General features: G+C 37.2%; 1 protein-coding gene across 1 annotated transcript in view; it reads right to left on the reverse strand.

Moving 5' to 3' along the window:
- The window catches only part of FAT4 (FAT atypical cadherin 4), a 203205-nt gene that overhangs the window by 40792 nt on the left and 137770 nt on the right, over positions 1 to 24643 (reverse strand). The window contains exons 7-8 of the mRNA XM_010590538.3: positions 21557 to 21737; positions 1790 to 2040 (exon numbers count right to left, since the gene is read on the reverse strand). Coding sequence (XP_010588840.2) covers positions 1790 to 2040; positions 21557 to 21737 — 432 coding nt within the window. The remainder of the gene's footprint in view (positions 1 to 1789; positions 2041 to 21556; positions 21738 to 24643) is intronic.

The following is a 24643-nucleotide window of genomic DNA, read 5'->3' on the forward strand; positions in this document are numbered from 1 at the left end:
TCAAATTATTGTTCCTAGGAGAAAAATCTGTGCACATACAATTTCCAACAAACAGGACGGTATGCGAGCTCTGCAAAGAGCTATGCTTCTATCCAATGAGAAAAGATAATTACTCTCTTATGTCTTAAAATATCCCTGAATTACCATACATGTAATCACGTCAACAAAAATGATATCTTTTTTTTTTTTTTTTTATAACTACTCTTGGTACCTTATATCCACTATTTTGTGGTATAATTCTTTTATCTGTGAGCTATTACCACATGTATATAAATCATATATATATGTGTGATTTATATATGTGTCTGTGTGGACACACTTAAATCAATTAAAATAATTATAAAGTAATGAGGAATAAGAACTGAAGAAAAATATGAACCAAATTTGGATTCCAAAAGTTAGTGCTTGGAATGAGTGCCAATGCAACAGATTGTAGTACAAATGTGCAGAAAAGCCGCCATAGGACATGTTTTCAACATAGTCATTCAGAAACCCTTCCCAAACGTGCACTCCCGCCCCCAGAGAATAGTTTGCGGAAAAGTGAAAAGCCTTTTGTAAAACAACAACAAAAGGCTGGTGGTTCTAATTAATTCCAGTAAGTCTAATGAGACAAAGACACTGAAGCAGAACTGTCTTTACATTGTACCACAGCACTCTAGATGTAATCGGTATCATTTCAGCTAAGGCCCTTCTTGGGTTTTATGGCCTTGATATTGACACTTCCTTTTGACTGAAGCTTGGCACATGAATTTATGGATTTTACAATTTCATTTGGAATCAGTTAGACATTTGCAAATTATAAAGATCAAAGATCACTGAGAGGAAGAATACCAGATACTTTTTTTTCTTCTAATTAAAACATATTTGAAAGCAAACCATAGCGACTTATAGGACAAAGTAGAACTGCCCCACAGAGTTTCCAAGGAGCAGCTGGTGGATTCAAACTGCTGACCTTTTGGTTAGGAGACTAAGATCTTAACCACTGTGCCACCAGGTCTCCATTTTAAAAGAAGGAAGAATAAATTGATTATGAGCTATATTTGTACTTTTTCCGTTTCGAAAAGTCATCTCAAAATTACAAATGGCAGATTATTTATGAAGTTCTTAAGAGTGTATGCCATCCCTTGCAAATAAGCAAACGAAATCAAGCAACTGAATTTAAAAGAGGTACAGAGAGATAAATACCTCCTGTCAATACGAAAGTGGCTTAAAAATGACTTCATAAATTTACTAACAGAAAAAAACTTCATCCAGCAAAATGTGGATAAAGACATAAACATTAGAATAGTTCACCCATTAAACATTTTTGAAAACCTACCTATGAATCATGGGGTAAACAAAGTCCCTGAAGTAAAATATTAATTTTATATCTACAAGTATTTTAGAATTATTTTTATCTGCCAGACAGTGTTTCAGGTGATGGAAGATGGCATGAAAAAGAGATAATGCCCCTCCTCTCAGAGAAATTACACACAACTTATACCTCAGGGCAGAACCCTCCTACACTATGACGTGATATCTATTTCAATCATTCAGCAATATTCAAGTAACATTAAGAAAGACTAATATGAGAGAATTGGTAATGATGAAATCCTAATCAAAACCGGTATGGGAAGAAAGAATTGATTTACAAAGTTCAATGTTCCTTCAATTTAATTAGGCAAAACAAGCTGAATTTTAGAGAATTTGCAAACTTAGGCTATATCAGAGATATATAAGTAAAAAGAACATAGATATATTAATATATAATTTGCCTTGATCAGTGCAGCATCAGAGCTGGTTTGATTACCTGGAGGAGTAGGAGATGGGATGTGTGTGACATAGGGGTGGTGTTGAAATCGTGGTGGGTTGTCATTGACATCAGTCACAGTGACTAGCACACTGGTAGAACTGGAAAGAGGCTCCGGGGATCCTGCGTCACTGGAGACCACTACTAAGGTATAATTCTCTTTTGCTTCCCTGTCTAGCAACGCACTGGTGATGATCTGCCCTGTGGACGGGTTGATGGTGAACTGTGAGTTTCCTCCAATTATCCTATAGCTAAAAGAGAGAGGAGAGATCGACACGTTTCTTCTAGTTTTAATATTGTAAACATCTACTTATTATAATTTAAAAATAGAGAAAAATAGCAAAGGAAAAAAATTACAACTCAGATTGCGAGACAATTAAAGCATATGGCCAGGAGATATGTATTTCTAATATAATGCAAGCATCATCACATTCAAAATCTTTATTTGACATGTCCAATGACCTCATGTTAATGACCTCAGGCTGGTCCCTTCAAGATTTTGGGGCCTCTCAAATCATGCAAGGCCCCAAAATAAATCTAGAAGAATATTTTATTTTAAATAAATTAGCCTGGAAACATAAATCAGGGCCTTTCTCCAATGTTGTGGTAAGTGGCCAGGATCACAAATGAATATCTGTTAAATGAACCTGAATTATTTGTCTGCTGTACCCCATAATACACCAGAGGAGATCAGTTGGAGGTTTTATTCTCTAGAGACAAAACGCTATATTTGACATATATTAACTATCCTGAAGAACTGATTATTTATACAAAGACATTCTTAGTTACTAATTCTCTCATTTGTCATTCCTCATATGGGTATGTTGCTTTCTTGTTGTCAGGAGAGGTATGACATCCCCATGGATATCTTGATGTTAACCAGATTGGTCAACAGACAGGAGTTTCCACTGAGAATAGCTTCTTTCTTCTTTGTGAAGAATAAATTTTATCACTAGCTGTAAATATTCCTGATGTTGTGACTGAGGTGGGGTCCCAGAGATCTGCTAGGAATTAAGTAGCTAAGCTTGAAGGTTCATAAATTGGCTGTGGTCCATACATTTTAAAAGTTGAAAGGTAACAGGTATATACATTTCTTTAAAAGTTTTCTCCTTTATACCAACAAAGAGATACTCTTGCTGGAATTAATTACATGTTTTTATAGTTTGGTTTGTTTCCATAAAAACATAGCAACAGCATGTGTCTAATAGAACAACAGAAAAAAAACCTACATTACAGCCAATGGAGTCTATACTCCTTCTATGCTTAAGTGTGAAACAAACATTTTCATCCTATTTTGGTACAATCGTGAAGTGTTGGGGAGCTGAAATTTAAAGAGAATCACTCCTGTAAAATACAGCAAAATAGGCAAAAAATAGAAAGGGGATTTGGTTGAGAAATGATTACTATATTGATAAAGTACTTGGTATTGCTCAGATTTTTAAGATTTTTGGCATACCTACATGCTAATGTCAGGAGTGAATGAGAATAACACTTAATACGTTTCCTGGACCAGAAGTGACTCTTCTATAATTACCATCTTCAGCAGTAGAAGAGGTCTATTGGTTCATCAAAATAAGAATATTCAAAGGTTCAACATTTAGGACTCACGAGATAATCTGACTGACTTGCCTTTCTGAGAAAGTCTATAGGAACCTAAATTATGAGAATTGTGTGATTGCATTTTGGGGGCTCTTGTTGCTATCAGTAGATGTAGGAATTGCTGAATAACTAATAGGGGAATAAAAGTAATTCATACCACTATAAACTTCCTGACACCTTTATGACAGCAAAGACCAGAATTCAATCAAATCCTTGTTCCCTTTGACATTCAAAAATAAAAATAAAATAAGAATGGGTGTTTTGTACCTGACAAGACCATAGTGTGTTAGAAAGAGCAATGGGTTAAAAGGCCAGAAATATTAGTTCTAGTGCAGGTACAAATAATTAATCCAAAAATGATATGCAGGCTTCAAATGCTTATTTTTTGATCCCATTCTATTGTACTTAAAATGGCCTATATGATTATCTGCTGAAAAGTAGAGTACTATTTTTACTATCCTTTAAAAATTAAAGAATTGATTGTCATATTTATTAATGTGTGATTAACTATCTTCTAGACTTTATTAGATTTCTAATGTGTATCAAAAGTATACTTCAAATATGAGTTCTTCTGTAATGCTGGTTTCAAGTAAATTTATACTTGTAAGTTAAAAAAAAAAAAAAATAGGGGGGCAGGGCCAAGATGGTGGAGTAGTCAGATGTTTCGTATTGTCCCTCTTACAACAAAGACCTGAAAAACAAGTTAATCAATTATATATAGCAATCTAAGAGCCCTGAAAATCAAAGGCAAAGTTGGGGAATCAGACTGATTGGCAGGGGGAGGGAGAGATGGTTCAGAAGCAGCAAGAAGTTATCAGACCTCACCCAGCGGGAACCAGCACTCCGCAGGCAGGATTGGCTGGAACATGTAGTGAGGTAAGCAGTGGCGCTCAGCATGAGTTTTTCACTTCAGGAAAGACTGAGCGGCAGAGAGTCTGCTCATGGCTCCAGGACCAGTGAAAAGTGGTGCTCAACTGGCAAAAGGTAAGTACATGACTCTAACCTACTGCTTGGATCAAAAAACATTCCTTTGGGAAGAACCTCTCTCCAATTTACCTGCCCTCTCCACACTCTGCACCTGGGTCTAGTCCAGCTGCAGCAATTGCTGTGTCCTCTGGGCTGGGAGTAGGACACACTGCACACCCTGAGTCATTCATTCTCCCAGCTTTGGAGAGGGAACAAATCAAAAAACAAGAAAAAATAATCTGCTAGCTCACCTAAGCAGGAAACTCAGGCCAGGCACAGCTCCTTTGCCTAGGCAAAGGCATAATGGGTCCACGGACTTTGAATGCCTTTCATCCCTGCATAGACCTATATAGGCCCACCTACACAGGGTAGACCCTCATTAGCACAGTACCCCAGGGTATATACCTGAAGCTTAATTTCAATTGTACCAGCTATAAGGTAGAGTGGCAAGTTCATGACATTTGACACCACTCAGCCCATTAAGCAGGGTCCTTGCCTACCCACATCAGGGCCCTAAGGACTGGTGGCTACACCCATGCCACCCAGCCACCATAATCCAGCTATAAAATCTACCCACTCTAGGGAACAGGGACACACTTTCCTCCCAGACACTCAGGGGAAGCTGTCAGCCCCCTACCTTGCTCAGCGCATGACACCCTACTGCAGCCAGGCACCTGTGCCTACTCCTATCACCCCTGCCCATCTATGGCTATAGGTGAGAGCCTGCAACACAGTCTTGGTGACTGACTACCTGGACACCTGAGCTGAATCCATACAAGGAAATTAAATGGACTCCTGTGCTCACATACCTAGTAACAGCTCTAACCACCTGGTGACAGGACGTGAGAACTTCAAAGGTACCCATAAACGAAGTAGCTCATGTGACCAGCCTATCTGGGGATATCAAAACAAAACAACACAAGAAGCTAGGACACAGTAAGCAAACAAAATAAATAAATATAATAACTTATTGATGGCTCGGAAGCAATAGTCAGTATCAAATCACATAAAGAGGCAGACCATGATAGCTTCAGCAATGGACCAAAACAAAGAGCCAGGAAATATGCTGGAGGAAGAGAAATTCTTGGAATTACTGGAGGTAAAATTCAAAAGATTAATATACAGAGCTCCTCAAGAGCTCAGGAAGGAAATCAGACAAAACACAGAACAAACCAAGGAACACACAGACAAAACAATAGAGGAACTTGAGAAGGTTATACAAGAGCATAACGATGAATTTAACAGGCTGCAAGAATCCATAGAGAGGCAACAAACTGAAATCCAAAAGACTAACAATAAAATTTCATAATTAGACAACTCAATAGAAAGTCAAAGGAGTAGAATTGAGGCAATGGAAATCAGAATTAGTAAGATTGAAGATAAAGCACTTGACACCAACTTATTTGAGGAAAAATCAGATAAAAGAATTAAAAACAATAAAGAAGCCCTAAGAATTATGTGGGACTCTACCAAGAATAACAGATGAGTGATTGGAATACCAGAACAGGAGGGAATAACAGAAAATACAGACAGAATTGTTGAAGATTTGTTGGCAGAAAACTTCCCTGATGTTGTGAAAGATGAGAACATATCTATCCAAGATGCTTATCGAACCCCACACAAGGAGTATCCCAAAAGAAAGTTACCAAGACATATTATAATCAAACTTGCCAAAACCAAAGCTAAAAAGAGAATTTTAAGAGTGGCTAGGGATAAACAAAAAGTCATCTACAAAGGAGAGTCAACAAGACTAGGCTCGGACTACTCAGCAGAGGCCAATCAGGCAAGAAGGCAATCAGATGACATACATAAAGCCTGGAAATTAAAAAAATGCCAGCCAAGAATTATATATCCAGCAAAACTGTTTCTCAAATACAGTAGCAAAATTAGGGCATTTCCAGACAAATAGAAGTTTAGGGATTTTGTAAAAACTAAACCAAAATCACAAGAAATACTAAAGGGAGTCCTCCAGTTAGAAAATTAATAACATCAGATAACAATACAAGACTAGAACACAGGACAGAACAGCTTGATATCATCCAGATAGGGAAATCACAAATCAGTCAGACCTAAAACACTGAAAATAGGGAAACAAACATAACAATTGTAAAAGATGGCAACATTAAAACAAAAAAGAGGGACTAAATAATGTAGTCATAGATCTTTCATATGGAGATGAAGTCAGGGCAATATAAAGAAATAAAATGCTAATCTAAGCTTAGAAAAAAAGAGGTAAATATTAAGTTGACCACAAAGGAAACTAGCACTGCTACACACTAAAATGAAAAAAAGAAAAGAAAGGAAAAACATAAAGACTCATCAGAGACAAAATCAACAACAATGAAAAGGATGAAAAGAAAATACATAAAGAAAAACGACTCAGCACAGAAAATTAAGCGGAAAAAAGAAACTGTCAACAACACACAAAAAAAGACATCAAAATGACAGCACTAAACTCATAATTACTAAACTCATACCTATCAATAATTATGCTGAATGTAAATGGACTAAACGCACCAATAAAGAGACAGAGAGTGGCAGAATGAATTAAAAAAACACAATCCATGTGCATGCTGCCTATAAGAGACACACCTTAGACTTAAAGACACAAACAAACTAAAACTCAAAGGACTGAAAAAATATATCAAGTAAACAGCAATCAAAAGAGCAGGAGCAGCAATATTAATCTCTGACAAAATAGACCTTAAAGCAAAATCCACAACAAAGGATAAGGAAGGACACTATATATATAATGATTAAAGGATCAATACACCAGGAGGACATAACAAAAACAAATATTAACACACCCAATGATAGGGCTCCAAAACACATAAAACCAACTCTAACAGCATTGAAAAGAGAAATAGATAGCTCCACAATAATTGTGGAAGGCTTCAACACACCACTTTCAGTGAAGGACGGAACATTCAGAAAGAAGCTCAATAAAGACATGGAAGATCTAATTGACACAATCAAACAACTCGATCTCATAGACATATACAGAACACTCCACACAATAGCAGCTAAGTATACTTTCTTTTGCAATGCCCGTGGAACATTCTCCAGAATAGACCACACAGGCATAAAGCAACCCTTAATAGAATCCAAAGCATCAAAATGTTACAAAGCATCATTTCTAACCATAAAGCCACAAAAGTAGAAATCAATAACAGAAAAAGCAAGGAAAAAAATCAAACACATGGAAACTGAACAATGCCTTGCTCAAAAACTACTGGGTTATGGAAGAAATTAAGGACGGAATAAAGAAATTCACAGAATCAAATGAGAATGAAAACACATACTACCAGAACCTTTGGGAGACAGAAAAAAAGACTTCTCAGAGGTCAATTTATACCAATAAATGCACACATCGAAAAAGAAGAAAAGGCCAAAGAATGAGCCCTACAACTTGAACAAAAAGAAAGACAGCAGCAAAAAAAGCCCTTGAGCACCAGAAGAAAGCAAATAATAAAAATTAGAGCAAAATTAAATGAAATAGAGAAAAAATATAATAATTGAGAGAGTTAACAAGACCAAAACTAGTTCTTTGAAAAGATCAAAAAAATTGATAAACCATTGGCTAAACTGACAAAAGAAAAACAAGAGAGGAAGCAAATAACCCAAATAAGAAATGAGACATGTGATATCACAACACACCAAACTGAAATTAAAAGAATTATAACAGAATACTATGAAAAACTGTAATGAACAAATTTGAAAACCTAGAGGAAATGGACAAATTTCTAGAAACACACTACTTTCCTAAACTAACACAAACAGAAGCAGAACAATTAAATAAGCCTATAACAAAGGAAGAGATTGAAAAGGTAATTTAAAAACTCCCAACAATAAAAGCCCCAGCCCTGATGGCTTCATTGGAGAATTCTACCAAACTTTCAGAGAAGAGTTAATATCACTACTACTAAAGGTATTTCAGAGCACAGAAAAAGATGGACTGTTCCCAAACTCATTCTATGAAGCCAGTATAACCCTGATACCAAAACCAGATAAAGACACCACAGAAAAGACTGTAATATCCCTCATGAACATAGACGCAAAAATCCTCAACAAAATTCTAGCCAATAGAATTCAACAGTAATGTCAAAACGTAATTCATCATAACCAAGTGGGATTCACATCAGGTAACAGGGTCGGTTCAACACTAGAAAAACAATCAATGTAATCCAACACATAAATAAAACAAAAGACAAGAACCACTTGATCTAATTAATTAATGCAGAAAAGGCATTTGACAAAATCCAACACTCATTCTTGACAAAAACTCTCAGCAAAATAGGAATAGAAGGAAAATTCCTCAACATAATAAAAGGCATTTATATAAAGCCAGCAGCCAACATCATCCTAAATGGAGTCTGAGAATATTCCCCTTGAGTACGGAAACCAGGCAAGGATGCCCTTTATCACCACTCTTATTCAACATTGTGCCAGAGGTCCTAGCCAGGGCAATTAAAAAAAAAATTTTTTTTTTTTTTTAAGATAAATAAATAAACACCATCCTAACTGGTGCGGAAGAAGTAAAAGTATACCTATTTGCAGATGATACCATCTTATACACAGAAAACCCCAAAGAATCCACAAGAAAACTACTGAAACTACTAGAAGAGTTCAGCAAAGTATCAGCATACAAGATAAACATACAAAAATCAGTTGAATTTCTCTACACCGACAAAGAGAACTTTGAAGAGGAAATCGCCAAATCAATACCATTTACAACAGCCTTCAAGAAGATAAATTTTTTTTTTTTTTTTTTAACCTAGGAAAAAATCTAACCAGAGATGTAAAAGACCTATACAAAGAAAACTGTGAGACGCTAATGCAAAAAAAAAACAAAAAAGTCCTACATAAGTGAAAAAACATACCTTGCTCATGGATAGGAAGACTCAACATTGTGAAAATGTCAAGTCTGCCCAAAGTGATCTGCAGATAAAATGCAATCGTGATCCAAATTCCAATGATATTTTTTAATGAGATGGAGAAACAAATCACCAACTTCATGTGGACAGGAAAGAGGCCCCAGATAAGTAAAGTGTTATGGAAGAAGAAGAACAAAGTGAGAGGCCTCACACTACCTTATTTTAGAACCTGTCAAAACAGCCTGGTACTGGTATAACAACAGATACATAGACCAATGAAACAGAATTGAGAATCCAGACAGAAATTCATCTACCTATGAGCAGCTGATACTTGGCAAAGGCCCAAAGTCCATACATGGGAAAAAGACAGTGTCTTTAACAAATAGTGCTGGCATAACTGGATATCCATCTGTAAAAAATGGAACAAGACCCATACCTCGCACCATGCACAAAAACTAACTCTAAATGGATCAAAGACCTAAATATAAAATCTAAAACAATAAAGAGAATGGAAGAAAAAAACAAGGACAACGCTAGGAGCCCTAATACATGGCGTAAACAGAATAAATACAAACAACACTAACAATGTACAAACACCAGAAGAGAAACTAGGTAACTGGGAACTCCTGAAAATCAAACTCTTAAATGTTCATTCAAAGACTTCACCAAAAGAGTAAAAAAACTACCTACAGACTGTGGAAAAATAATTTTGGCTATGGTATATTCAATCAGGGTCTAATCTCTAATATCTATAAGATACTGCAAAACCTCAATGGCAAAAAGACAAATAACCCAATTAAAATTGGGTAAAGGATATGAACGGGCACTTCACCAAAGGAGACATTCGGGCAGCTAACAGATACACAAGGAAATGCTCCTGATCATTAGCCATTAAAGAAATGCAAATCAAAACTACAAGGAGATACCACCTCACCTCAACAAGGCTAGCATTAATCCAAAAAACACAAAATAGTAAATGCTGGAGAGGTTTTAGAGAGACTGGAATACTTATACACTGCTGGTGGGAATGTAAAATGGTATAACCACTTTGGAAATCAATTTGGTGCTTCCTTAAAAAGCTAGAAATGGAAGTACCATACAATCCAGCAATCCCACTCCTTACAATATATCCTAGAGAAATAAGAGCCATCACACGAATAGATATATGCACACCCATGTTCATTGCAGCACTGTTCATAATAGCAAAATGTTGAAAACAACCTAGGTGCCCATCGATGGATGAATGCATGAACAAATTATGGTATATCCACACAATGGAATACTATGCAATGATAAAGAACAATGATGAAACCGTGAAACATCTGATAACATGGATGAATGTGGAAGGCATTATGCTGAGTGAAATTAGTCAGTTGCAAAGGACAAATATTGAATGAGACCGCTATTATAAGAACTCAAGAAAAGGTTTAAACATAGAAGAAAACATTCTTCGATGGTTACAAGGGTGGGGAGGGAAGGAGAGAGGTATTCACTAACCAGATAAAAACCCAAAAATAGTAGCCAAGAATTATCATAGGTGAAGGGGAGGACAACACACAATACAGGGGAAGTCAGCACAACTGGACTAAACCAAAAGCTAAGAAGTTCCTTGAATACAACCAAACACCTCAAGGGACAGAGTAGCAGGGGCGGGGGTTTGGGGACCATGGCTTCAGGGGACATCTAGGTCAAGTGGCATAACAAAGTTTATTAAGAAAATGTTCTGCATTCCATTTTGGTGAGTGGCGTCTGGGGTCTTAAAAGCTAGTAAGCACCCATCTAAGATGCATCAGTTGTTCACAGTCCACTTGGAGCAAAGGAAAATGAAGAACACCAAAGACACAAGGAAAATATTAGCCCAAAAGACAGAAAGGGCCACATAAACCAGAGACTCCATTAGCCTGAGACCGGAAGAATTAGATGGTGCCCAGCTACCAATAATGACTGCCGTGACAGAGAACACAACAGATGGTCCCTGACAAAGCAGGAGAAGAGTGGGGTGCAGAACTCAAATTCTAGTAAAAAGATCTGACTCAATGATCTGACTGAGACTGGAGAAACTCCAGAAGACACGGCCCCCAGACTCTCTTAAGCCAGAACTAAAACCATTCCCAAATCTAACACTTCAGACAAAGATTAGACTGGACTATAAGACATAAAATGATACTTAAGAAGAGTGTGCTCCTTAGTTCAAGTATACACATGAGACCAAATAGGCAGCTCCTGTCGGTGGAAAAGGACAGAAGCTGGTTGAATGGACACGGGAAACCTGGGGTGGAAAGAAGGAGTGTGTTGTCATATGATAGAGAGAACAAGTTGGGTCACAGAACAATGTATGTATAAATTTTTGTAGAAGAAACTAACTTGAGCTGTAAACTTTCACTTAAAGGAAAATTTTTTTAAAAAAGTAAAATAAAATGACAGAAGAACCACCAGAGTATCTATAAATGGATAAACTGCCAAGATAACACACCTGGCTTTTCACTGCCTCTTTTATTTGAGGTTCAGTTCAGCTCTCATCCCTTCTATGGAGATTTCACCTGCTTGCATGGTCGACATTAATTTCTTTTAACGTTCTTAATGCTGGTAGATTGTGTATTGTGTTCTTAACATCTAAACATCTCTGCCATTCTTTCAATGTTTGCAGCATCTTACTGAGTTTTTAGTGTGTTCCATGTGCCACAAACTCTATGAGGCACTTTACATAAAAAAAAAATGAGGCACTTTACATACGCTCTTATTTAAACCTCAGAACGATCCTAAAAGTTTGATTTTATTTTCTGATTTCATAGATGAGGAATAGGAATCTAAAAGAGACACATGCACAAAAAAAAAGTACAGTCTATAAAAGGCAGAGCTAGAGTTTGAGCTTCTATATTTGTGTCTTCGTTAGGTGCTTTTTCCATTATATGATAGTATAAAGCAGGTAAAACTCAGCCTGAGAGAACGTAATGAAGACAAGAAATGTTATACCCCGTGGTTAAGGCCAAAACAGACTTTAGCAAGGTGGGTCTACATAGAATTGATTTACTTCAATGTTAATCAATAAATATGTTAATGTACTTACTGAATTTAGAATACAAAATTACTCTTTCAAATTATTAGCATAAACTGAGATGACTTTTATCTGAAATCTGAATCAATCATTGCTGCATTTGTAAAGCTAACATACCTCCATTTGATTTTTCTAAACTTTTTTTTTTTGCCTCTCCATGAGATCTACTAGGATGATAAGGCACTGTGTTGTATTTGGTTGGAATGCAATAATTTATTAATGGTTAAGAGAATGAGCTTTGGAACAGAGTTCACAGGTATGTGAATTCTGATCTCAGTAATTAAAAAAATAAAATAAAAACATTTGCTGTTGCATCAATTCCAACTAACGGTTACCCTATGTGTGCAGAATAGGGCTTCACTTCGTAGGGTTTTCAAGGCAGTGATCTTTCAGAAACATTGCCAGGCCTTTCTTCTGAGGCATGTCTGAGCACATTTGAACTGCCAACTGTTTGGTTAGTAGTCAAGCTTTTAACTGTTTGCTCTACCCCGGGGCTTCACTAATTCATACCAGTAAATTCAGAAAATTTCTTAATCTTTCTAAGTCTGACTTTCTTCATACATAAAATGGTGATCATATATGTACTTCTTTCATTTGGTAGTTTTGAACATGAAGCGTTTTGTATGAAAAGCACTTGGCACTGTAATTGGTATATGGGAAGCAGTCTACATTTACACATATAATATTACATACATATATAATAACATTATAATATTTTATAACCTATCTATATATGTAGATAGTTAAATGGGTAGATAAACTGTTATAATCTACCTATCTATGTAGATACTTAAATGGATAGTTGGACAAATGTTATAAGGTATTTATATATATATATATGTAGATATTTAGATAGGCAGATGGCAAATGGACAAGAGACACAGCTGAGTAGCTAAAAAAATTCAGCCCTCAAGGCTTATATTCTAAAACGAAAAAAGAGATATAGAAAGTAAATACAAAACAAGGCAGTATGTTTAAGTGCTATTAGATTAAAATGCATAGTCTAGATAGTCAAAAGAGAAAAAGACCACTTCGGACTAGAATGAACAAAACAAAGTTTTCTTGGAGAGGGCTGAATTTAAGTTATAAAGGTGTTACCCTTCTTACATGGAGCCCTGGTGGTACAGTGTTAACAGCGTGGAGTTGCTAACCGAAAGGTCAGCGGTTTGAACCCACCAGCTGCTCCATGGCAGAAAGACATGGCAGTCTGCTTCCATAAAGGTTTACTGCCTTGGAAAACCCAAGGAGCAGTTCTACTCTGTCCTATAGGGTCATGATGAGTTGGAATCGACTCAATGGCAATGGTTTTTGGTTTACCCTTCTTACAGGTGCTCTGGTGGTACAATAGTTAAGCACTTGGTTGCTCATCCAAAGGTTGGCAGTTGGAACTCAACCAGTGGCTTTGTGAGTGAAAGATCTGGCGATCTGTTCCTATAAAGAGTAGAGCCTAGTACTAAACCAAACCAAACCCAGTGCCATCAAGTCGATTCCAACTCACAGCGACCCTATAAGACAGAGTAGAACTGGCCCATAGAGCTTCCAAGGAGTGCCTAGTGGATTCAAACTGCTGACCCTTTGCTTAGCAGCCATAGCACTTGACCATTATTTAACAGCACCAATAACAATGATAACCCTTCTTACAACAGTGTTGAAAAAAGAGAGAAAGAAGGTCTTCTAGGCTGGGGATTGGCAAATATTTTCTGTAAAGGTGCAAATAGTAAATATTTTCAACATTGTGGGCAAACAGTCTCAGTTGCAATCTTCAGTCGATATTGTAGTGCAAAGTATCTGTAGACAATATGAACATGACTGGGCTTGACTGTTTTCCAATAACACTTTATTTACAAAAAGAAGCCATGGTCAGATTTGGCTGGCAGAGCATAGTTTTCCACCCCGTCTTGGCTGTAGAACGACATGAGCAGGGCCATAAGGTTTGGGAAAACAAAGGTCTTTTCCTCTTGCCTACAGGCTTCTCCCATTATGACTTCTTTCGATGTGAAAAACTGGGGCATGTCTCTAAAGCATATCTCCCTGTGGGGCCTGGAGTCACCCTGCTAGGCTATGAATCTTTTCTTTAAGTATGAAGATTTACGGTTCTTGCTGGAAAAGACAAGTTGCAATATGCATACACACCATCAAGCATCCAGGCACAAAATACAGGTCCTAGAAAATAAGTCTGGCCAGGATAGACATAAATAGGGGTTCATGACTTTCACACACTCTACAAGCAAATACAACAGCCCATGTGCACACAGGTACCAAACATCTTCATATTGATTTACATATTTCCTATGAGGGGCGCCCAAATTACAGAACAGGCCAACCCCTCTGAAACACATGGATGGCAAATCTGCAACTGCGATGAGCTAGGGAGACTGAGATTCTGGCTCTGTGTTGAGAATTTATAGAGAATAAGCTTGGAAAGATGCTGGGCCATTTATGGAGCGACTGGGATACGGAGACTAGGTATCATGCCATAGGCAAACTGGAAGTTGTAAGATTTTGCGGGAGAGTGTATCACGCTTAAAGCCAGGCCCTTGGATGGCCAAGTTGGTTCAGATTACTGTAACTGTCATTCATTCACTCATGTAGGCTTTGCTTACTACAAATTACTTTCTACAACAGTGAGAGAGGAAGGATCATAACATGTAAATCCGGTCATGTTATTGTCTGGCTTAAAACAAGTCAGTTATTTCTCTCATTAGGTGCAGAAAGAAATTTTGAAATGTTTCCTTTGGTTCACAAGGCCCATTCCAAACCCACACCAACCATATTGAATGGTTTTATGTCTCTAATGCCACGTTTTTGCATAGCTCTTTGCCTTTGCACATACTGTTTTCTTTGCCTAGAATGTCTTTCACCCCTTTATTTGACCATAAATTGCTTTTGTCATTCTAAAAGTCATCAATCACTTGAAAATTCTACTGATCTCCTTAGGTAGCATGGACTATGCTGTTCTACACATTCTGTACTGAAACAATACCTGTAAAAGGTACTTTAACTGCAAGATTACAAAACTACCTCTGATATTAAATTTCTCCTTATGGGACTGAGTCCTGTACAAAGTATCTGGGACATATTAAGTGCTCCATAATTATACAGTATAGTGCAGTATATAGGTGGGAGAGGTTAGAAACCAGATCAGGAAAGCAAGTTAATTTTTATTATAATAGTTTGGGCATGATGTTTTTATGGACTGAAATGGACAGTTGACAGCAAGAATACAGAGAAAGGGATAGGCGTCAGAGACATTAGAAAAGAAGAAAGATTGATTGAATGCAGGAGAAGAGGATGACCCTGAGCCACCAAGCATGGATGAAGAAAGCACAAAATTAAGAGGAGAAACAGGAGAGGCTAGGAGCTTCAGACATATCGTACTTAAGATACCAACTGGACTTCCAGGTAGCATGGTTCAGCAGACAGTTAAAAATGGGTGGGAAGCTCTGAAATTGAGTCAGGATTGAAAGTACAGATTTGGAGGTTTTCTGCATAGAATCGATGGTTGAGGCCATGGAATGGACAATCTCTCAGCCTCACAGTCTCACACATACACATACACATACACATACACACACACACACCACATGCATACACACACAAAATAAAGAAAGAACGGAGAAAAAAATACCATGGGAAACACCCAGATTATTCTGTGGGAAGAGAAGGAGGAGATGTAGAAAGGAAATTAGAAGCTGTGGTCAGAGATGTAGGGTGAGAAGTAAGGAACAGTGACTTAGACATTGAAGAGGAAAGAAAAAAAGAAACTTGCCAAAAGGGGAGAATGACCTATAGTGAAAATGTTGTAAAAGATGAGACCAAGGATTCAGAAAAGGCCACCGGACTTGACAAATTTCAATAGAATCCTTCTGCCAGAGCCACTTTTAAATAAAGCAAGGAAAGAGAAAATCAGATTGAAAGATCTTCAGGAGTAAAACATATGTTGAGGTAATAAATACAAGCCACCTTTTCAATACATTCGATGGCAAAAGTCAAGAGAGTAAAAGCAGTTCTAGAAAGTATGGGAATCATTCATTCAGTGCATTTATTTAAGTGCCAGACACTGTGCAAGGAAGAATGCATTAGAAACAAAAAGGACATGAGCAGGAGAGAAAGAAAAAAAACAAAACAAAACTAACATTAACACAGTGAATTCTATGTCCTGATAATTGTGCTAGAGACTTTATTTATATCAGTTGATGCCATCTATACTGCATGGCACATAGTAGGTGGTCAAAAAATATTTAATTCTCATAAACCCATAAAGAAAGAATTCTTATCTCCACTTATAGTAATGTACATAATTAGCCTGAGAGACATTAAAATGGCTTTCTCAAATAACAGTAGGTAAAGAAAAGAACCAGAATCCAATAATAGATATTCTGAGAAATCCGTAAGGATAAGGAAATGATTCAGGAGAGAGGGATACATAGAAAATCCAAGAGAGAAAGGCCATAACTTTTGAATTAAAAGGACTTGAAAGAAATGAGATGGGATGGGATTAAGCACACAGGTAAAAGGATTTGCATTTCAATGCTGAGGTTGTCAATACAGTTTTGTAACTTTCTCCAGTGTTGTGATGAAAAAGGATTGTAAACTACCTGTGCTTGGGAGACAAATTTATGAACTAGGCTGATCAAGGCTAGGAATTAAAGCTCTCTGATTTACTAGAAGGGAACGTATTAAAGGCCAAATAAACGTAAATTTGAAGGTAAGTACATGATCCATAAAAATACAGAGTTTGAGCAAATGAAATGAGTAGAGATAAAAACATAAATAATTGTCAGTTGGCTGTGGTGAACAAGATCATGCTAGGCCACGTGGTCAATTGACAAACTATGAGAAACACAAACACTGTGCCATTAGAAAGCCCAGCAGCTAATTGAATAAATTACTTAAATATGTATAATTTAAATGGGCTATAAAAATTAAAATACAAGCTCAGTTAATCAGAAGAGAGAATGGATTTTTCTCTTGGATTCCATGAATAGCAAGAAACGATTAACACTTAATATAAAAATGTATTATATTTCATTAAGAATTTATCAGAGAACAAGTAACATGAATGATAATATAAATGTTATTTAATAATTACATGCTATTGCAGCTAACACTTATTATGTGCTCACAATGTGCCAGCCCCATGCTAAACTCTGGACATGTATCATCTCACTTAATTCTAATTAGTTTGCCATGAATTAAGTGCAATATTATCCCCGTTTGCAGATGAAACTGAGGCAGAGAGACGTTAACTTGCTCACAGTTACAGTGCTGACTGGTAGCGGAGCCAGGTAAGGCGCCAGAGCCTACACAGTTTACCACCATGAAATACTGACCCTGGCAGTGCCTGGCATGCAATTGATGCTTAATACATATTTGTTGAATGCATAAATGAATTTGGCCGGTAGTCTATGTTAAGTAGCCTAAGAAATACACAGATGACCAGCAAACATTTATTTAGCATCAGTTACACTCAGTTATTTAGCATCAGTTACATCAGTGTTTTACTAGAAACAAAGCAGAGAGAAAGACAAGCAAATAATTAAAATGTAAGTATTGCTCTAATGAAGGTATGTACAAACACAGTGGGTACATGGAGAGGGGATTGGTTTTGCCCAGGAAATCAAAGAGATATCCCAGGAGAGGCAGCACTAAAGCTGGGTCTTAAAAGATGAATGGGAATTTGCCAGACACACAAGTGGAGGAAGGATTCCATGCAGAGGGAACAGCATGTGCAAAGTTATAAAAGAGTGGGAGCCCAAGTATTCTGGGAGTTACAAAGTTACATTAGTATGAGAGTTGCAATTTCATACTTTGGCTGGAGCATGACATGACAGCAGGCCTTATCTAACAAGGAGGTTAGCACGTAATTGATGCTCACTACATATTTGACGATCAAACACCTTTCAGGCCAGGTTCAGGAATTCAGACTTTGCCCCATAAGCAATAGGGAGCCATGGAAAATGGTAAAGCAGAGGAGTTGATATTTGCTCACTAAATTGATCCCTAGGGGAGTTGGGCAGGGAAGGTCTTGGGAAAGGCAGTGTTATAGATTGAATTTTGTTCCCCCCCCAAATAAAAATAAAAGAATTTATCAGGCCAGAGTAAATAGGATTTTGGTTGTCATAACTATTTACTTTATGAAAATACTTTTTTAATGTTAAACTGTAATAATTATCTGCCCTATGTTAATCTACAAATGAATATATATATATATATTTTTTTTTCCACAAACTAAAGACAACATTCATTTTTATTTTAACTAATTGTATGAACAGTCTGTATAGTCACTCAGAGATTTTCATACAGGAGTATCTTTGATATCTAGTGCTCCTATAACAGAAATACCAGAAGTGAGTGACTTGAACAAACAGAAATTTATTTTCTGATAGTTTAGGAGGCTAGAAGTCTGAATTCAGGGTGCTGGCTCTAGGGAAAGCCATTCTCTTTCTGTCAACTCAAAGGAAGATCCTTGCATCTTTGAGCTTCTGCCTCTAGGCCATCTTCATGTGGCTTGGCATCTCTCTTCCCCTATCTATGCTTCTTTTGCTTGCTTGTTTAATCTTTTTTATATCTCAAAACACATTGACTCAAAATACATCCTAATCCTGCTTCATTAACATAATAAATATAAACTAATCCTCATTAACATAACCTAATCCTGCTTCATTAACATAACAAACACAACTCCTTTACGAATGGGATTATAACCGCAGGTAGAGGTTAGGATTCACATCACATATTTTGGCGGGGGACACAATTCAATCTGTACCATTGACTTTTGTAGATTTCAGTGAATATAAAAGTATAAACGTAAAACTCTGACAGTAAAGGAAGAAGAAAATCCAATCAACAAAACAACTCAAATATATAGTATCAAACCAAAACGATCACATCAGACCAACAAGTACGACTGTGTAAATACTCTGAACATGTGAACAGAGCTTTCTAAACCAATTCTATATTGATCACCAGAGCTCATGAATATAGGATGACATTTCACAACGAATCTTTGTCTAACATACACTAGAAGAAAACAACATATCATAGCATTTTCTTCAAGCAATTTGATCATGTGATCTGTGCTGTCAACAATCAGCTTCGCAGTCAAGACTTTAACCATCTCGAAGAAGACTACTGTCCAGCTACTGATTGGCAATATGCTATATGTTGTTTTTAGAGAAAGTCTCATTTGCACAGCAGATAAAGAATTGTAACTGGAGAAGAGATTTCTTCAAAATTATTGTCAGAAATTTAATGAGCACTAATAGATGACATGGATCATAACAAATTATTGTTAACATTGCTAAGGATGGGAAGTCCAGAACACTTAATTGTGCTCATGAGGAACCTGTGCATAGATCAAGAGGCAATTGTTCAAAATGAACAAGGGGATACTGCGTGGTTTAAAGTCAGGAAAGGTGTGTGTCAGGGTTGTATCCTTTCACCATATTTATTCAGTCTGTATGCTAAGCAAATAATCCTAGAAGCTGGACTCCATGAAGAAGAAAACGGCATCAGAATTGGAGGAAAACTCATTAACTACCTGCACTATGCAGATGATACAACCTTGTTTGCTGAAAGTAAAGAGGACTTAAAGCACTTATTGATGAAGAACAAAGCCTTCAGTATGGGTTATACCTCAACATAAAGAAAACAAAAATCTCACAACTGGAACGATAAACAACATCATGATAAATGGAGCAAAGATTGAAGCTGTCAAGGATTTCATTTTACTTGGATCCACAGTCAACACGCATGGAAGCAGCAGTCAAGAAATCAAAAGACGCATTGTGTTGGGAAAATCTGCTGCAAAAGGCCTCTTTAAAGTGTCGAAAAGCAAAGATGTCAACTTGAAGACTAAGGTGTGCCTGATCCAAGCCAAGATGTTTTCAATTGCCTCATATGCAAGTGAAAGCTAGACAATGAATAAGGAAGACCAAAGAAGAATTGACACCTTTGAATTATGATGTCAGCAAAAAATCTGAATATAGTATGGGCTGCTAAAAGAACAAACAGATCTGTCTAGTAAGAAGTATAGCCAGAATATTCCTTAGAAGCAAGGATGGCAAGACTTCATCTCAAATACTTCGGACATGTTATTAGGAGGGATCAGACCTAGAGAAGGACGTAGTACTTGTTAAAGTAGAGGGTCAGTGAAAAACTGGAAGACCCTCAATGAGATGGATTGACATGGTAGCTGCAACAATGGGCTCAAGCCTAACAATGATTGTGAGGATGGTGCAAGACTGGGCAATGTTTCGTTCTGTTGTATACAGGGGTTGCTATGAGTCAGAACCAAATTGGCGGCACCTAATAACAACAACAATAGATGACAGGTAGAATGCTAACCACCACAATCAGTTTGTTGTACTGTAGTAACATATGATCAGGAGAGACTAGTCCCTAGAGAAGGCCATCATGCTTGATAAAGTAGAGGGTCACTGAAAAAGAGGGAGATTCTCAAGATGGATTGACAACAATGGGCTCAAGCACAACGACAATTGTGAGAATGGCCATAGGACTAGACAGTGTTTAGTTCTGTTATACACAGAGTTGCTATGAGTCAGAAGTGATTCAGTGGCACCTAACAACAACATAACAGTGGCTTATCTGTTGCTTTGATACTGGAAGCTATGCTACTGCCATATTCCAAATGTCAGCAGAGTCACCCATGACAGAAAGGTTTCAGTGGCATTTCCAGACTAATAGAGACTAGGAAGAAAGGCCTATCAATCTACTTCTGGAAATTAGCCAATTAAAACTTTATGACTATTTTCACAATAGAACATTTTCAGACTCTCTTACTTTGGAGATGACATCAGGAGAAATCAACTGCTGGAGGATATCATACTAGGTAGGTGAAGTAGAGGCCAGAGAGGACGAAGGATGCCTTTGGTGAGGTGCACTGGCACAATATCTGCAAGATGGACTGGAACATGCCAGTGACGGTGAGAATGACACCGGACTAGACAATGTTTTGTTCAGTTGTACACAAGGTTGTCATGAGTCCGAGTTCACTAGAAAGCAACTATCTAGAGTACTAGGTGCTTTGCATGGATCAGAGCAACAAGGATTGTCAGGTATTCAGTATTTTTTTTTCCAGGTATTCTAAGTAGTTTACTTAATTTTTTTTAATTTATCTTCATAATAACCCTATAAGGTCAATTTTATTATTATACCCATCCCAGTATATTCAGCATTATGTTCATGTAGTTCAAAGGCTACTGTTTAAAAGAAAAAATCATCATCCCTTTCAAATGAAAATGTCCTGACCTGATAACTGCATTTGTTGAGGCATCAGCATCTGAAGCATTTACCAGCAAAACATCTGTTCCAGTTGGGGCATCTTCAGGAATTGTTGTGAAATACCTTTTACTGGCAAAAGTGGGGACATTGTCGTTGACGTCATCTACTATGATGTTAATTGTTCCAGTCCCAGTCAGGGCAGGAGATCCTAAAACGAAAAGAAAATCAAGTCTTAACATTTATAAATACCAAAAAATATTAACATATTTAATAATAATTAGCCATATACTATGTTACTGAAGAAGATTTAGAACATATGTGTCAAAGTAAAACTTCTGAACACATAAGATGTGATCGAGCAACTTCTAATTTTGGTATAAGAAAAACATTTACATTTATGTACTGGAATTTGAGCTCCTTTCTAGTGATACTGCAAGAAAAAGAGTGTGTCATGCCCTTATTCTATTTTCAAGATGCTGATTCGACAATGTGGAGTACAACAATATGATTAAACTCCACAAAACAGGCACTTCTGGCTTCTCTGAAATTACATTAAAATAGCACAAACCAAATTTGAAGAATACCCACAGGCACGGAATATCTGGCCAACTGACAAGGCAGTGTTACAGACTTTACTCCTAGATGTGACTATCAACGTTAATATCAAAAATGCCAACTGGGTTTCTGAAGTCTTTAAATCCCATTTTCCATGATAATTAATATTTGTTTGTAGGGGAAAAATAAGCTTCAAGTTATATCTCGAAATGATAATCTTCCACTTGGTAGAAAAAACTTTATGTTGATTAGCTGACGTTGAATCATTTTGGTTGGATCTAGTTCATACTTAACATAAAAGTGCAATAATTCATTTTTATTTCCTGTTCCAGTTTGGTTATCAACACATAATGAAAACCCAAAGTTTAACAAAATCTTGGAATACACCATCTGTATTGCACACAGTTAGCGGATGCATTTTGTGGTGAAGGTCAGATGCCGTATTTGGTTAGATTCTGTGGGTTGACACCATAACTAAAAGGCAAATCATCAACCTTTGGTTCTGTTTTCAAAACCATTTTTCAAACTTCGAGTCTTCTAAATAGAAACAATGAAGAATCCTTTAACCGTTTATCTAAAATAAAATCAAGGCCTTAATATTCTCCTATTCTGTTCAAAATGTTATTTAGTGGGTAAAGCACTTGGCTGCTAACCGAAAGGTCAGTGGTTCAAACCCACCAGTATCTTCACGGGAGAAAGATGTGACAGCCTGCTTCCGTAGAGATTACAGCCTTGGAAACCCTATGCAGCAGTTCTACTCTGTCTTATATGGTCACTACGAATAGGATTTGACTTGATGGCAGTGGGTTTGGTATTATAGGAAGTTTAAATCCTACTCATTTTCAGCAGTCATCATTCTGTAAATAAACTCATTCATTCATTCATCCGTAAAATGTATATGGAGTACCCTCTTACTATCACAGAATGGTGTCGAGATTTAAAACATCCCAATATGATTTTTTTCTAATAATCTTGCACCTTTCCGAACCATTCTTTTATGTTCTTAGATTGTAATTACTGACAGCATAGTACCAAGCCTCAGATGTATAGGAACCAAAATCAACAGATTGGAAAATTATGGAATACAACGGTTTTGGTGATCTGCTATTATTGTGCTCTATACAGGAAGCTTAGATTCTACCTTAGATAAAAGAAATGTGTATGAGCAGTTGAGCAGGCACTGTAAGCAGTCATACCTCCCAGAAACGTATAAAATTACATTTAGGCTGCATGCCAATGATTGTTGGAAACCCTGGTGGCATAGTGGTTGAGCAGTTCGAATCTACCGCTCCTTGGAAATCCTATAGGGCAGTTCTACTCTGTCCTATAGGCTGACTATGAGTCGCAATCAACTTGATGGCAAGGGGTTTTTGGGTGTGCCAATAACTTGTTGCCATGCACATCTTTCTCAGTAAAGTATATTACACACCCCATTTGCATGAACAATTTTTTTTAAGTTCATTAATGCAGAAGTATCACCTATTAGCTGTTTAATTTTACATTAAAGGGAAGAAAATTAGCCCTCACTCCACTGATAATATTTATAGTTAACTGCAAACTCTTTAAAATAATTCAATTGCTTTTTCACAAGTCACTTAGTATAAACAATAGTTAAGTTTACATCACAAATATTTCACACATACACCAAAGTAGTTCTGGCAGTATTATGAACACTGGAGAAGCATATCCAAATTAAGGCTTTAAAAATCTCATTCAACATATTAATAATGATAATAGCTAATTGAGCCCTTAGGTAGGTCAAGTCTTGGTTTAAGAAGTTTACATGAAGTGTCTTATCTATTCCTGATAAAGTAGTACTGCTGTTACCTCCATTTTATATAGAAAGAGGCTGAGGGTTAGAATGGTTAGGTAAATTTTTCAAGGCCACCAAACCCAAACCAAACCAAACCTGTTGCCATCGAGTCGATTCTGACTCCTAGCAGCCCTGTAGGACAGAGTAGACTGCCCCACAGGTTTCCAAGGAGTGGCTGGTGGATTCGAATTGCTGACCTTTTGGTTAGCAGCTGAGTTCTTGACCACTGTACTACCAGGCCGCACGGCTGGTGAAAAACAGAGCTAGAACTTGATCTGTGTGACTTGGACTTGAAGCTTTTTCACACGAGGTCATTCTGCCACCCTGCTGGAAGATGGTGCTGGTGCCACTCAGTGCACCGCTCTGGAACTCTAGAACAAGCAACGCTTTTGTTGCTGAGCTCAGGAACCAAAATGAGGCACACGGGTGGAGGGGAAGGCCCATCGTGTGAATCCTACCTATGATCCAGCTTAAGTTTCTGGGGCACTTGGAGATAATAATCTAGGTACGGATTTTGAATTTCTCACAAACCAAAGAAAAATCCAAACCCATTGCTACTGAGTAGATTCTGACTCATAGTGATCCTATTGGACAGAGTAGAACTGCCCCATAGAGGTTCCAAGGAGCACCTGGTGGATTCGAACTGCCGACCTTTTGGTTAGCTGCTGTAGCTCTTAACCACTATGCTAACAGGGTTAGGTATAAGTTAAAGCTAAAGTAAATATTTTTTGGAGTATTGTTTGCTT

Source organism: Loxodonta africana, chromosome 5 (assembly GCF_030014295.1).
Source record: "Loxodonta africana isolate mLoxAfr1 chromosome 5, mLoxAfr1.hap2, whole genome shotgun sequence".
Taxonomy (NCBI): Eukaryota; Metazoa; Chordata; class Mammalia; order Proboscidea; family Elephantidae; genus Loxodonta; species Loxodonta africana.